The 14,979-nt window shown below is 53.0% G+C and overlaps 5 protein-coding genes across 5 annotated transcripts; 3 read left to right on the top strand and 2 right to left on the bottom strand.

Annotated features, from left to right (window-relative positions):
- Positions 1 to 300: 300 nt before the first annotated feature.
- On the top strand, positions 301 to 2,172 carry CMQ_1159 (sugar transporter; the record flags this gene model as incomplete). Its single annotated transcript, XM_014318238.1, has 3 exons — positions 301 to 1,283; positions 1,352 to 1,661; positions 1,714 to 2,172. The coding sequence occupies 3 exons, from the start codon at positions 301 to 303 to the stop codon at positions 2,170 to 2,172; spliced, it is 1,752 nt and encodes a 583-aa protein (XP_014173713.1).
- Positions 2,173 to 3,416: 1,244 nt separating this feature from the next.
- Positions 3,417 to 4,628, top strand: CMQ_844 (short chain dehydrogenase reductase; the record flags this gene model as incomplete). The annotated part of the gene is made up of 2 exons (XM_014317923.1): positions 3,417 to 3,891; positions 3,997 to 4,628. The coding sequence occupies 2 exons, from the start codon at positions 3,417 to 3,419 to the stop codon at positions 4,626 to 4,628; spliced, it is 1,107 nt and encodes a 368-aa protein (XP_014173398.1).
- Positions 4,629 to 5,197: 569 nt separating this feature from the next.
- Positions 5,198 to 8,218, top strand: CMQ_1418 (uncharacterized protein; the record flags this gene model as incomplete). The annotated part of the gene is made up of 4 exons (XM_014318497.1): positions 5,198 to 5,483; positions 5,586 to 6,409; positions 6,471 to 6,844; positions 7,273 to 8,218. 4 exons carry the CDS (start codon positions 5,198 to 5,200, stop codon positions 8,216 to 8,218), a joined length of 2,430 nt encoding a protein of 809 aa, XP_014173972.1.
- A 66-nt stretch (positions 8,219 to 8,284) lies between these two features.
- Positions 8,285 to 9,787, bottom strand: CMQ_770 (methyltransferase type 11; the record flags this gene model as incomplete). The annotated part of the gene is made up of 8 exons (XM_014317849.1): positions 8,285 to 8,521; positions 8,575 to 8,923; positions 8,974 to 9,063; positions 9,125 to 9,165; positions 9,221 to 9,287; positions 9,341 to 9,382; positions 9,442 to 9,572; positions 9,626 to 9,787. The coding sequence occupies 8 exons, from the start codon at positions 9,785 to 9,787 to the stop codon at positions 8,285 to 8,287; spliced, it is 1,119 nt and encodes a 372-aa protein (XP_014173324.1).
- A 1,978-nt stretch (positions 9,788 to 11,765) lies between these two features.
- On the bottom strand, positions 11,766 to 13,592 carry CMQ_1554 (major facilitator superfamily transporter sugar; the record flags this gene model as incomplete). Its single annotated transcript, XM_014318633.1, has 2 exons — positions 11,766 to 13,012; positions 13,082 to 13,592. 2 exons carry the CDS (start codon positions 13,590 to 13,592, stop codon positions 11,766 to 11,768), a joined length of 1,758 nt encoding a protein of 585 aa, XP_014174108.1.
- Between the last annotated feature and the right edge of the window lie 1,387 nt (positions 13,593 to 14,979).

Genomic DNA, 14,979 nt, shown 5'->3' with positions numbered 1-14,979 from the left:
TGCATACAGCGCCGGAATAAGACCGAGTAGACAGGAGCAGCAGGCGTTGGCTACCAAATATGTTGGCTGTCATTAAACTAAGGGGGGGTGGGATTTTATAGAAGCATGCCGGAAACAATGATGAGACAGGCGGACAGAGGGAAGACAGAACAGGAGTAATATAAAAGCCGGTTCTGTTTCTTGGCAGATAGAAGGATCCACATTTGAAGCAGGCCATTTCTACACAGTTTACGGAATCCTGTCAGCAGATAGCCACACACAGTACAGCCACCACACCCACACCCACACAGGCACCACAACATGGTCGCTGCTGCTCCAAGCCAGTCAGCCGTGGGCCGGTATAGAGCGGAGAAGCCGCATGGAATTGTGGGCATGCTGCGGAATCCGTACGTGTTCCTGACATGCGCGTTTGCGGCGCTGGGCTGTCTGATGTACGGCTACGACCAGGGGGTCATGAGCTCGGTGCTGGTGATGGAGACGTTTGAGTCCGAGTTCCCGCACCTGCAGGGAAGCACAATCCAGGGCTGGCTGGTGTCGGCGCTGGAGCTGGGCGCCTGGGCTGGGGCACTGCTCAACGGCTGGCTGGCCGACCGGATCTCACGCAAGTACAGCATGCTGGTGGCCGTGCTGGTCTTCACGCTCGGCACCGGGCTGCAGTGTGGCGCCCACCGGAGCAGCGAGCTGTTTGCCGGTCGCGTCATTGGCGGCATTGGCATCGGCATGTTCTCCATGGTCATCCCGCTGTACCAGGCCGAGATCGCACCGCCAGAGCTGCGCGGCTCTCTCGTGTCGCTGCAGCAGCTTTCCATCACCATCGGTACCACCATCGCCTTCTGGCTCGACTACGGCATGCACTTTGTCGGCGGCACCCATTGCGATCCCGCCGGCATTCCGGCTGACCAGCAATATGACGACGGCGTGTTCAACTACACCCTTGCTGCCGGCCACCGCTGTCTCGGCCAGAAGGATGTCGCCTGGCGTTTCCCTCTCGCCCTCCAGCTGCTGCCCGCCTGGATCCTCTTCGTCGGCATGTTCTTCCTGCCCTTCTCGCCGCGCTGGCTCATGATGAAGCACCGCGACGACGACTGCGTGACTGCGCTGTCCAAGCTGCGTCGTTTGCCTCCCAACGACCCCCTCGTCCAGGCTGAGTACCTCGAGATCAAGGCGGCTGTGCTCTTCGATGAGGAGGTCAATGCCGAGCTCACCGCCAGGGACGGCTGGATCGGCTCCTGGAAGATGCTCTTCACGCCCAATATCCTGCGTCGGGTCTTGATTGGATGCATGTGAGTGTGAAAGAAAGAAAAAGACAGAAAAAGGCAAGAAAAAAGAGCAAAAGAGACTGACCCCCCAGAATTATGATCTGCCAGCAGTTCACTGGCATCAATGCCGTCCTTTACTACGCCCCCCAGATCTTCGAGACCTTTGGCTTCACCAACACCACCACCGACCTGCTCGCCACCGGCGTCACCGGCATCTTCCAAATCGTCTTCACCCTGCCCGCCGTCTTCTTCCTCGACCGCTTCGGCCGCAAGACTTTTCTCATCGTCGGCGCCATCGGCATGATGATCTGCCACAATGTCGTTGCCGCTGTCGACGGCTCCTTTGAGGACTCGTGGTCCACCCACCGGTCAGCCGGGTGGGCCTCTATTGTCTTTATCTGGGTGAGCTTCATCCACCATTACTTAACTCTATCTCGACTACTAACCCCCTCAGCTCTTCGCTGTCAACTTCGCCTACTCCTGGGGCCCAGTCGCCTGGGTCCTGACCCAAGAGCTCTTCCCCACAAGCATGCGCTCTCGTGGTGTCTCCATCGTTGCATCCACCAACTGGATGTTCAACTTTGTCATCGGCCTGACCACGAAGGACATGCTCAAGTCCATGCGCTATGGCACATACATCTTCTTTGCCGCCTTCTGCGCCATCGGCGCCGCCTTTGTCTGGCAGTTTGTGCCCGAGACCAAGGACAAGACGCTCGAAGAGCTCGATGTCTACTTTGGCGGCGACGCTGGCGGCATCGCCGTCAAGGACCAGGAGCGCATGGCTCGCATCAACGCCAGCCTTGGTCTTCAAGGTGTTGAGCGGCCCGAGGACCTGAAGACGGCCATTCCAACTGGCGCCGAGCTGCACGAGTTTGCCCCCGGGCAGGGTGCCGATGTCGAGAAGACTGCTTAAGTTGTTTGATGGTCTTTGCGAGTAACAGTAGCGAAATAGTTCTTTCGCAAAACTTGATGATCTTGGCCTCTTGGCTCGAGGCTACAACGCATGCGATATTTTTTCTATTCTGACACTGCCGAGCTTTAATGTTTTCTTGCAAAGTAGACAAAGTCCTTGTTCGCGGCGGCCTCTATAGACATACTACAGCGAGCAATGGTTCCTGTTCTTATTCTACTTAGGGTGGCTTCTACTCCCTTAAACTGTAGTACTCCGTAGGTGATGCGAGTTATAAGGCTGATTATGTAAGCCCCCAAATCCACACCACTTAAAAAAGCCCTATCCACCCGGACTCGTATGACATGTGCATACAAGGTACATTCATATCAAAGGAAGTTACGGAGTAAATTGTTATCATGGACGGTGAAGGCAGGAGAAATCAAGTTTTTCGGATTGCATTTCAAGATGCGGAAAGGGCCTATACAAGTTTGTCATTGAAGATGATTTGTGGAGCCTATTACATAGCCCATCAGCCTTCTCGAGAACCCTAGCGCGAGGCTGCGACTATGGCACTTAGAGAAGCAGTAAGAAGGCAGCTACTCTGGAGACGATGCCTCTACGAGCGACTTAAGACATCCTCAAATTGTGTCAGACGGAAACCAAGAAGAGCTAATTTGGCAGGACAAGACTGAGCAATGGTAGAGCACAAAAGGGACAATCTCAGCGTATTTACGTACGACGTATGTGGCGACCAACGTGCGGCTGCCTGGAAAAATGTATCTTAGCAGTGGGCCGGCAGATCGTCGCGGAACGACGTCCGACGAGAGCTCCGACACCGCTCTAGCCACGACTATCAGCAAAATCTTTACTACAGAAGCAGAAAATAATGGCACGACTTGCTGTCACTGTTCTTTTTACCAAACTCTCAGTTTTTGTTGATAAATTGCTACTCTTACCGGCTTCTCAGCATCGGACTACCCCGTAGTAGCGCCTTTAGCGAGCTTCCAGCTGTAGAGCCCCCTAAGCAGAGCCCCTAAAAGCCAAACAACACACCACTGCAAATCTTACGATAATCGCGGAACGCAAGCATCCGCAGCCACTCTTGGCGGCCCCGGTCGTCTTAGCATCTGACGAGCACACAGACACTCGCGTGGTGACATAAGCAGTTACTAATCCACATATATAGGGTGACGACTGTCCACTGTCACAATTCCTGCAATCTGCCCTCCTTCCACGCCTCGTCGCCCTTGCGAATCTCTCCCCCGATGGACACTACTCTCGTTGTTGGCGTCGTCGTCACTGCGGCCACGGCCCTGCTGGCGTACGGTCTGCCGCTCTTCCTGGCCGAGTACTTTCCCTGGCAGCTGCTGTGGGCGCAGCGCAGCGGCCGGCCGACGGTGACGACAGCGTCGTATGGCGGCCGCACGGCCATGGTCACCGGTGCCAACGGCGCCTACGGCTCCCGGGCGGCCACGCTCTTTGCACAGCACGGTATCGGGACGCTGGTGCTGGTCGACGTGCACGACTGCGCCGACGTGAAGCGCCAGATTGAGGCCGGCCTGCGCGCAGAGGGCAAGCCGGTGCCCACGATTCTGGTCTGGCAGATCGACATGATGACCTTTTCCGGCTGCCAGGCGCTGGCTGCCAAGGCTCGTACGCTGCAGCACCTCGACCACGTCCTCCTGACGGCCGGCATCCTTGCCTTTCACCGGCGGGAGTCGCCCGAGGACTGGGAGACCAGTGAGTAATTCCGGTCTTTTTTCTTTCTTTCTTTCTTTCTTTCTTATTTCTTTCTTGTTTCTTTTCTTTCTCTGCCTTCTCTCCTCCTCCTGCTAACAACATCAGGCATCCAAGTCAATTTTCTCTCTACCGCCCTCATTGCCCTCTTGCTGCTCCCTCTGCTCAAATCCTCGCCAGGCAATCCGGAGCCCCCGGTCCTCACTTTCACCACCTCTTTTGGCGTCTACCCGTCCTCCTTCACCATGGGCTTGCCCCGGTCGCCGCACGCATCTTATCTCAAGCGCCTCAGCTCCAACCGTGATGGTATGGAACAGGCCCACCAGTACGGCCGCTCCAAGGCCCTGCTGCTCTACTTTGCTCGCGAGCTAGCTGCCCGCATTGCCAACGCGAATTATGCCGGCCGCATCGGCCGTGTGACCATCACCAGTGCTGATCCGGGTTCCGCCTGGACCCCTCTGACGAACCCCAACCAGAGCAAGCTGATTCCACGTCTCATTATGAATATCAGTGCCCGCGACCCCCTTATCGGCGCCACTGCCCTTGTCAATGGAGCCTCTGCCCCCGGCTCGGCTCACGGTGAGATCCTGCATGACTTTGACGCCGTGTCTTATCCGCCCTTCATGAACCGCCCGAGCGGTCGGATCGCCCAGCAGCGGGTCTGGGAGGAGGCTCGGCGCGAATTTGAGGCCAAGGTGCCCGAGGTGGCGGCTGTGTTTGGGACTCTGGATGAAGAGTAGGCTTGGGAGCCGCAGCATTGGCGTCAGAATCAATAATGGCTAGGTGTCGACGCAGACTGTACATTATTATGCTAAACACTGTATGACTCTAACTGCTCCTCAGAGCCATAACTGCATGCGATAGTTATTTACACAGTGTATGCGCAATAGCGGCACTTGTGCATCACACAGACCACCGTGCATAATATTCAACAGAAATTGTCTTGCACAACCACTAGCTAGTCTCCGCCTCCTAGTCCCATCAAACAACAAAAAGAGGTTAGATGCAACCCCGGTAAGGGGAAAAGACAGGTTCATACGGAGTACTTCCTCGTAATACTTCGTACATAGTAAAGGAGCATGCAATCAAGGCTTTTGGCCTGACTTTGTTGCGACGTCAGAATTGGTACTTGTCCAAGCTGAACGTGGATACAGGGCCATTTTGCCGCTCTTTCTGTCTTCATTTCTTCAATTGGGCGATTTGTCTACTCAGAACCAACTAGGTTCTTGTCCAATTGACTCGCCCAGACGTTACTGTTGTCGAGACCGCCCACTTTCCACCTCTTTCAGGGAGTGGCATTAGAGCTACAATGGCTTTCTATGGTCGTGGAATACCGCTCCGCAAACATAGCGATGAGTCCGACAGCTCCGACAGCTCCGACAGCTCTTTCGAACAGGAACACACCAACAAGGCCGAAGCAGTTCCTGTCTGGCTAGGTAACCTCCAAAATTGTCTGGACGCCGTCGAGTCGGCGGGGGAATTTGCTGTTTTTGACCGCCACTCCGTCTTTGCGAATCCGGACCTGCATATTCGGGGCGATCGTTTCATTTCCCTCCCTCTGACGCCGGGCGATGCTGAGATTCTCAAGGCCGCGTGTCGATAGGCACCCTTTGGGAAAGGCGACGCCACTCTCGTCGACACTTCTGTCCGCCACACCTGGGAGATGGACCACACCCAATTTCGGCTATCAAATCCAGCGTGGGAACCCTATTTTATGAAGATCGCACAGCAGGCAGCAGACCGGCTGGGACTTCTCGGCGTGGCTGTGCGCCCCTACAAGCTGCTGCTGTACGAGAAAGGATCCTTCTTCAAGCGGCACAAGGACTCGGAAAAAGAAGCCGGCATGGTTGGCACCCTCGTCATCAGTCTCCCTTCGCAGCATGAAGGGGGGGATGTCAGCCTTTCCTTCCAAACTGAGAGCAAGACATTTGCCACGAGCCCTGGCTCGTCCTGGGACATCTCAGCTCTTGCCTGGTTTTCGGACGTGTCGCACGAAATAGCCGAGATCAAACAGGGTTACCGTCTGGTACTGACGTATAATCTGGTGCAAAACGGACCTGCTGTACAGACAGCGGAGTCTACATACCGTCAGCAGGAGAAAGTGCGGACACGTCTCTTGCGGTGGAAGACCCAAATCCAGACGCCGGATCCTATAGTATACCCCCTCGATCACCAGTACACGGAATCAAGCCTGTCGCTGGCGAACATGAAAGGACGTGATCGCGCCGTTTGTAACCTCCTGAGCAACTCTGCGGCTAGCTGTGGACTGTTTCTTTTCTTTGCTCAGGTCACTCGCTCTCGAACTGAAGAATGCGGATACGATGAGTACGAAGATTCAGAAGTGGAAACCATGTTCAAAGCTCTTTTCACATTGAATGGCAAGGAGATTGGGTCGAATCTTACGGTGAGCGAATGCCAAATCATGGGCACCGATATAAATGACCGAGAGCCCGACAGTGAAGAAGAAGGAGAGTTCACAGGAAACGAAGGTGCTCCAACAACTTTTCATTATCATGACACTGTAGGTTCCTACCTATGAATATTGTAGGGCATCATCTCCTCACTAACTCGGCGTACTGCAGGTTGCAATGCTCGTTCGCAAGGAAGAACTTGTTCGCCTCACCCAGGGCGACAGGAGCGAAATGCATGCTGAAAATCTAGTGGCCCTGGTCAATGAAGATCTTCAAGCAAGACGAAACGAGGCAATGACACAGTACGCATCTGCATGTCTGATCGACATTCTCACGAAAAGACTCCGATCTCCTTCAGTTTTGCAGATCGCTCTGTATTGGGCTATGGAGCTGAACAATAGCAGGCTGATCGTAGCTGCATTGGCCAGCCCGGCTGTATCATATGTTGGCTCTGGAACAAACAATAAAGAAGCAATACAAATACTCGCCGCCCTTGTTGAAAGGGCGTATACAGGGACATCCGAAGACATCGACTGGGACAGACTGTAAGTTTCTTCGACTTAAAAGCCAGTACAGAGAGATGCTCTTTAATATTGTTGTCTAACACTATAGAAGGTTGGGAGAATATGCAGCGTGCTGTTTTTTAACGCCCTGGGATGACTTTTCTAAAGACTTCTCTGCCCATCTCCGATCTCCAAGAATCCAAAGCTCGTTTAGATCGTGGGCTTCACTCAAAACCGACCAGATGTTTCAGTCAATGCCAGTACTCCGTGTGGTAGACTGCAACTTTGTTATCAAAAGCATAGAGTCTCACCGCGACACACCCGAATGGGTCATAACTTGGTGAGAACGTGGTTCTAGATATGCCAATTTCCTCCTCCCGCATGACCTACCATTTGCCGCCACGGCTAGCTTTAGCATTGGTCTGGGACCCCGAAAGAAACGGCTGGCTAACTAACGGTTTTGTCACCAGGCTTCTACCAACCTTGGCTGAGAGAGGCGAGTGGTCCTTGCTTCATCAAGTATTGCACATAATGTATTTTGGGAGAATCAAAGAGCCATATTCAGGCATCGTGAAGGCCACTTTTGAACATCTGATCGAGCACTGTGCTTGGGCTCTGATACTTCGCGGGGGTGCCCTATTCTTGACGCCGTGCCCAGCACAGTATTATACATACGACTTCCCGACACTACTGGACCACACTCTGGATATTGGAGCTGGGGGTAGTGCTACAAAGCTTCTGGAGACGCTTTGCAATCGCTGGGGCGCAGAGCTGAAAAAGGGAGGGGGCTTTTTGACTGCGTCCCAGTCTATAACTCTGCTCGGAACAGTAGTTAAGGTTCTTCAAAAGCACAAGGTACTGAACTCTCCTCCAGCGAAGAGATTGCTGGACATTGTCATTCAATATGAAATCGGCCGAAACATTCCAGAATGCCCAAAGAAGCTACCTGGTTGGGCACATAAACCGCGGCGCTGCGATCAGGGACAATGCCAGGACTGTGTTGCTTTGAATCGCTTTCTCGTCTCGGAAAGCGAGAAAGTCTGGCGCTTTACTGCCGTCCAAGCGAGACGGAAGCACGTCGAGTCTGCTCTAAAACAGGATTACCCTCTCCGGTTCCAACTGGTGACGGAACGTGTTAAGTCACCGCAAACATTAGTCGTGGAAAAGTTGGAAATCGAATTTTCCGAGGAAATGAAACCATACCTGAGTGCCATCAAAAACATGAGGAGGCATCTGGCGGCTCTGGAGGGGGATTTTGTAAGAGAGATGCTTAGCGATGAAAGGTATCGAAAGCTCATCCTTCTTGAAGACTTGGACACGGACGATTCATCGGAGTATGTTGCGGCAGGAAAGAGACAATGGAACGAAGCTATTGGAGGCATACCAAAGAGAAGAAACCTGGGAGGCACTACATGATCACAGCGGAAGTTTATAATTCACACACTACTACGGTCCCTCTTAGAAAAAGAAACTCCAAACTACCTAGACGCTGAAGGGCTTTTGGGCCCATGCCACATTGCATCGATAGTAGCCATGGATTTTCAGACTGCGCACCTCGCGACGCACATGAGCGCAGTACACAATAATCTCCTCTTGGGTCCAGCCAAGCACAGATGCCAAGTAGGAAACCATACCCTCTACGTCAGTCTCCAAGGCGGCGCGTATAAAAAGACCGACTTCTTTCCATTTCGGGTCATCTGACCATTCGCAAATGGGCATCTGCTAGTTGTTAGCTGAGTGTGGTAAAGCTTAGAAAGGAAGTTGTTACAAACCTTTATCAGGCGCTCTTCAATGTTTACAAAGCCTGCTTCTTTAAGATATTTCCGCTGTAGCTCGTCACGAACTATAGTGTACGAGGCGGTAGAGCCCAGCTTCCTACTTCCCTCAGCGAATATATAACTCCATTGGCTAGTAGCACAGTCCTTGGTCATAGTGTTATCGTCAGACTCGAGCAGGCCGTCGCACGCAAAGGATTCAATCCAGCCTCCCGGCTTTAGGACGCGATAGGCCTCTTTGTAAAATGCTACCCAATCCGGTACGCAGCCAACAAGCCAGCGTTCATGGACGTAGTCAATCGATTCTGAATCGAAAGTCCACGGCTGGGTAAAGTCGTCGATCTCGCTAGGCTTACATTAGTGGTGAAGACCCCAAAAAATAATCAACGTACTTACAAATACACGTTAGGTGGCACCCATGCCGGCTGAATAGGAGACACATCAGTGCCAATCACTGTGCACTCGGGGTGCAAGTCTGCAAAGTCACTAGTTTATTCGTTAGCAAACAATCGGATGTGCATTTATAACGACCGGAAAGGCATCTCACATTGCCCAAGATCCAGTTCCGGTTCCAAGATCTACTATTTTCTATATTTCGTATCAGCATATTGGGTACAGTATCTATTACAGACTACCGACTTACTCCAATAGGTCCCGACAAGGGCGCAAGGTTTAGCTTCCCGTCCAATGTCACCAAGAAGCCATGGTGCCTAAATGTTATTAGGATAGAATCGAAAAGACAGATATGCTGGCATAAGCCTACATAATGTCTAGCGAGTTGTTCTGATTCGCATCATTTGCACCCCTTGATACTGTTATTTTATGATCTGTATAGGTGCATCAAATCGGCGGCATTCAACCTACCAGTACTTGTTTGTGGTGATGGAGTCACTGTGGTAGGTGCGGCCATTGATGGTCCGGTAGCGTAATATAGATGATGCAAGGGATGCAGTTGAGGTAGCCGCATCATCACCTTGCGCAGAATCACCGTCGTCCTTGGAGGGTAGTCAGTTCTGCCCTGTTACTGGGAGCTGGAGGCTTCTCCTACTTCATTCAAGGGACGGTCAATCCAGTGGCGACCTGGCTGAAGCGTAATTTCTTCCTCAGTCGGTGATATCGGGGCAGCTAGTGTTGTTGGAGCATTGGGTGTAGGGCTTGCAGCTGGAACTGGAGCCGGAGACGGGATTTCAGGATTGGTAGTTTTTGCCATTTCGTGCGATAGGTGTAACTGGTGTTAATGTCCTAGTTACATATGAGGCGGAAAGGGTGATATGAACGGAACAGAATGGAGAGGGGGGTTACTATAAGCAACGAGGGAAAGAGGTGGGCCTTGTTGAAAGCAAGCATGCTCCGCAGTACTCCGTACGTGCTCAAATTGGAACTGAACATGGGGGAAGCTGGAATGTAACTCGTTATGGAATAACCATGCAGGTGCCGCGTTTGGCCACAGCTGGTGCTCCAATTATATGGTTACACGCAGACGTGCAGACTCGCAGCACTGAGATAGGTCATATATCACGTCAAACTTATCATCCAGTCCAGACTTGATAGGGTAAAACCAGTCAGCACCCCGCAGCAGAAGGCCAGCAACTGGCCGCCTGCAGCACTTATCGAGTCCCTCTACAGAATTTGTCGCCGCGTAAGCTCCTCAAACAGGCATGTCACATCGGCACACTCCCCGAATCATATGTAAACCCCGTATCGCCTGTGCAGTTTCTGAAAGTTTCCCCGACGTAGACAAGCCAGCGTACATACTCCGTAGTAGGACTCAAAGCGTCGTATTCGTACGTCGTAAGACCTGTGGACAATCATTAGCTGAAATAAAAAGAAAACCGGGGCGACAATGTACTCACCTCCGCAAAGCGCGGCGGGTTTCCCAGAGCGGTCGTGTGTGGGTATCAATTTTGTAAACAAATACTCCGCATAAGTTAAGACCAATTTTTTTGACGTATGATTTTTGTTGTTCTGTGAACTTACTAGATCGATTGAAACCCGAGAAGAGGCGCACCGGGTAAAATGAATGCCGCTGGTTAGAGTAAGGAGATGGCTTTGTTATCTACGATCTGTATATAGGTCTATTTAATAGCAGAACAAACAACAACAACAGCTTGCGAGAAAATTTGCGAAGAGTTTTCTAGGGGTTGCAATTTGCAAAAGCAATCAGTCTCGGCAGCCATGGAACAGGGGCTTCTTCAAAAGCCGCTCCTAAAAAATTTCCATAAAAGGGGCAACGGGTCTTGGATCACTCCGTATGTCGCAACTCAATGGTGACATAATCAGCCACTCCACCCTCTGGACAAGGGTTGTCAATCCTGCGCATCCTGGATCCGCGTGATTTACTCTGTACTTACGGAGTATTGTGTGGGTCCAAAGCTTAAAGTGTCAATTACATTGCAAGTGAATATTTCAGGTTCAGAAGCCAGAGTTCTGCGCTCTTTGGCCATCAGTGAATTTAAACACAGACGCAGCCTGCTCTTACACAAGACTCGCTCCTGAGATACGTCTAGAGCAAGAGACCTTGCATACTCGTTCTCCCTCTTCTCCGATATTATCTTCAAAAAATAAACTTAGTGGGAATATGCAGGAAGAGCTGAGCAAGCTGTAACACTCTCTGCCTTTGATTCTATAATCATGGTTCCTTGTAAACGCAGCGCTATACTCAACATGCCAGTAGTGCGTTGTATTGCAGTACCAAGGAGTGGAGACATGATCATTGTCTTATACGATGTGATGTAAGATGAGTAAGTACGGAGTATATAGTTGAGACCTTTGTTTTCAGCAGACGTTTATTTACTTAACCTCGCCGCCTGGTGAAAGAGCCCGCTTTATAAGAAATAGCGTCTGTCGATCTGGGGTCAACACAGCTCTCTGCACGGAGTATTTCCATAATTCGACAGATTCACTTCTCATCCCGTGCGGAGAGAGACTATTTAACTCCGTACTTGGCGTTGGCAAAGGCTACTGGCTACGTTAGAAGTAGCGGGGTAGGCGAAAAGTAGCTTCGTTATGTAGAGATATTTCTATATGTATATGACTAATACACCTCTTGCAGACACAACCAGCTAATTACTCGTTCAACTCATGCAGCCTTCTATGGCTTTCTCTGGCGCAACTTCCTCATCCGTCATTTCATTACAGGTATATCATGTCGCTGGTCGAATCATACAATGTCACACATGGTTGTCGTACTAGACAATTTCCGGCTCTGGCTCGTCTTCCATCTCCTCCTTCTTATGGGCCGAGACAGGCGGCACCGGAGAGGAGGCTTTCTTCCCCCAGCGGCCGCCAAAGAAGTTAGCCAACGAACGGCTGATGTTCTGAATGTTCTCAGCGACCAGCTCGCCAGTGGGCTGCTGAAAGAGCACATCGATCTCCTCGAGGGTCTTGTCCTTGGTCTCGGGCATGAAGAGCAGCTGGTAGAACCAGCCGAGAACGGCGATGCCGCCGTAGAAGCCCAGGGTGAGGCCGGTGCGGGTCATAGCGGTCTGCATGGCGGAGAAGTTGTAGGTGACGATAAAGGAGAAGAGGAACATCAGGCCATCAGACGTGGTCATCCCATACGAGCGCAGGTAGGTCGGGTAGACCTCGGAGGGCACAACCCAGGTCAGGCACGAATAGCAGCCGAATCCGAGCATGTAGATGATGAGGCCGGTCAGATAGAGGCCCTCAGCGGCGGGCAGGTTGGTGGTTAGGGACATCTGGTAGCTGATGCCGATGAGGACGAGGCCAAGGAAGAAGATGGGCAGCATGGCGTTGGCCCAGAAGCGGCGGCCGAAGCGCTCCATGTAGAAGATGGCAGGGAGAGTACCGATGAGGAGGGAGCCGCCACCGACGAGCGACATGTATGTTGACTTCTCATCGTTGAAGCCGATCTGGCTCATCAGCACGGACATGTAGTACATGATGGCGTTGACACCGGTCATCTGACCGAGGAGGATCATGATGTTTGCGTAGATGAGCGCACGGCGGCAACGTGGGACGGTGAAGAAGTCGAGCCACGGCATGTTCTTGTTCACCGCGCTCTCGGCCACGACCTGGGCCTCGTGCAGGACCGAGACCTTCATGACGAAAAACTCCTCGCGGGCTTCGGGCGTGGCGATGCCGCGGATGCGCTTCCACACCTTGTAGGCATCCAATACGCGGCCTTTGTGCATGAGGTAGCGCGGGGATTCTGGCAGGAAGAGCATGCCGATGAACATGATGATGGAGAAGACGACAGACGAGCCGAGGATGTAGCGCCAGTTGCCGCGCACATGAAGGAATATGGCCGCGATGGCGTAGCCGAGCACCTCGCCGAGAGCAATGTTGAACTGATAGAGTGACACGAGGTTACCGCGTACACGGCGCTCGACCGTTTCGGCCACGTAAACAGGAACGGTGCCGCCCTCAAGGCCGACACCGAGACCGAGGATGACACGACCAGCAACAATCATGCCTGTGGAGAGTTCAAGTTAGCGAGGCACGTGACTAAAACCAGCCCCGCACGAAAAAAAAGAGGACCTACCATAGTTGATGGAGCCGGCTTCCAGGCCTGCTCCGATGGTGTACAGGATGCAGGAGATGATGATGGACCAGCGGCGACCGAGGTACTCGTTGCACGGTGACAGCATCAGGGCACCGCCAACAGCTCCCAGCGGCATGCCCGAGTTGACCAAGCTGTTCTGGTGGGTGTCGAGGTGCAGAGCCTTTGGCAAACTGAGATTGGCGCCTGAGATGAGCGACTGGTCCAGACCCGACAACAGGCCGCCCATGGAGGCAAAGGCAACAATGACCCAGGTAAAGTAGCGTGGGTCGCTAAACTGGATTTGCAAGTATCCCGTGTCCAGCCCGCCGGCAGCCTCGAGCTCGCGCTCCATCTCCTCGATGAACGCGTCGACCTCCCAGCCACCAGCTGCAGCAGCGGCCAGGGCGTCCTTCTCGTCCATCGGCGGCAGCGTCGTCGACTTGACCGGGTTCTCATCGTGAGCATGACCTCTCTTGCCGGCCATAGTGGCCTTGTCGGCTGTGTCGGCCATTTTGGGGGGGGGGGGGGGGGGGGGGTTGTAAGATGTAAAATGTATGTCTGCAGGCTTGTAAATGCAGAGTTCTTTTTCTTTGGTAAAATGACCGATATGCAGATGCGGAATGCAAAGCACAAAACAGGGCTAAATGAAATGAGACACCTGGAGGGGAGAGATAGGCCGGAGCATGACAACCGACACCATAGACGAGACTGGCTCCCGCTCCTTATATACGGACCAGTCGACGCCAATTGACACCAGGTCACGTCGATGGCGATCCCGCGCGCCGGCTAAATCTCGTCTTAGGCGCCGACCTGCTCCAGACAAGCTACTCCAGCGCCAGGCCGATTCTCCATACCCCAGAGTGCAACCCCATGGACCGGTCATGTCATGGCCCCGTTTCCTCTCACATCACGAGGGCATCTCCGGTGGACCCTCTCGCCATGGTGGAGGGACATACGTTCGTACGGGGTCCCTGGCGGTGGACCGGGCTCTGATCTGGCCATGGCGGCTGGGCTCACGCCCACTCGAACTTGAGAAACGTGAGCCCGCCAGAATTGGGGGCCATTGGCGTCCGTTCTTCCACTTGCGCACGCGCCGCCCCTTTCTTCGCCCTTTCTTCGCTGAAACTCTCGCTGAATTGGCAGGCGGCCGGCCAGACGGCACCACGCTTCTGGTACCGACAAACAGACAGCATGAACACGACGGCACGACTGCAAGCGACGACATGGCAGCATGTCTGCATGCAATCGCGAAAAAACGCACAGGGCCCAGACCCTCGTGGCGTGCATTCTCTCCCGTTCGTCTCGCAGCTCTGGCACGAAGCCACCGACAATACGCCGCGCAACCTCCGCAATTTCTGTGCTGACTGCCGATTTTTCTCGGCCGACCGACCGGTCCACCGGCTCTCGCCTGCTTCCAGCCCAATGCACGCCTCCCGGCCACTAAGCCTAGGTGGGAAACTATACCCAGAAAATTTTGCCCTACTACAAACGAGTCTGCGCAGGCAAAACCAGTTTTCGTACTCAAAAAGCGGCTAATTACGTGTGTAAATCGTTCCTTGTAATTTGTGCTTGAGTTTTTTCCAGTCATTTAGGCAGATCCCATGCGCACTCCACTTGTAGCGTCTGTTTTGGGCATTACTATGTACGGTCGCAAACACAGGCACTCCAGCACCGACGAAGCCCCGAAACTACGCCTAAACGCGTCACCCCCACTCAGAATGTCCGTGTCAACGTGAAGCCGACCTTTGCACCTTTCGTATGTTGCTGGATGCGATCGAGACGCAAAACAGTGCCTTGGCCTGTTAACAAGATAGCTAGAATCTCAGTCACACGCTGCAAGTTCGATTTAACTCTCATTATGCTAAGACGCCTAAACGTGACATGGGCCAGGGGAAGGT

Source organism: Grosmannia clavigera (genome assembly GCF_000143105.1).
Source record: "Grosmannia clavigera kw1407 unplaced genomic scaffold GCSC_140, whole genome shotgun sequence".
In the NCBI taxonomy this organism is placed as follows: Eukaryota; Fungi; Ascomycota; class Sordariomycetes; order Ophiostomatales; family Ophiostomataceae; genus Leptographium; species Leptographium clavigerum.
The sequence above is the reverse complement of the archived record's forward strand: the minus strand, read 5'-3'. Positions and strand labels throughout refer to the sequence as shown.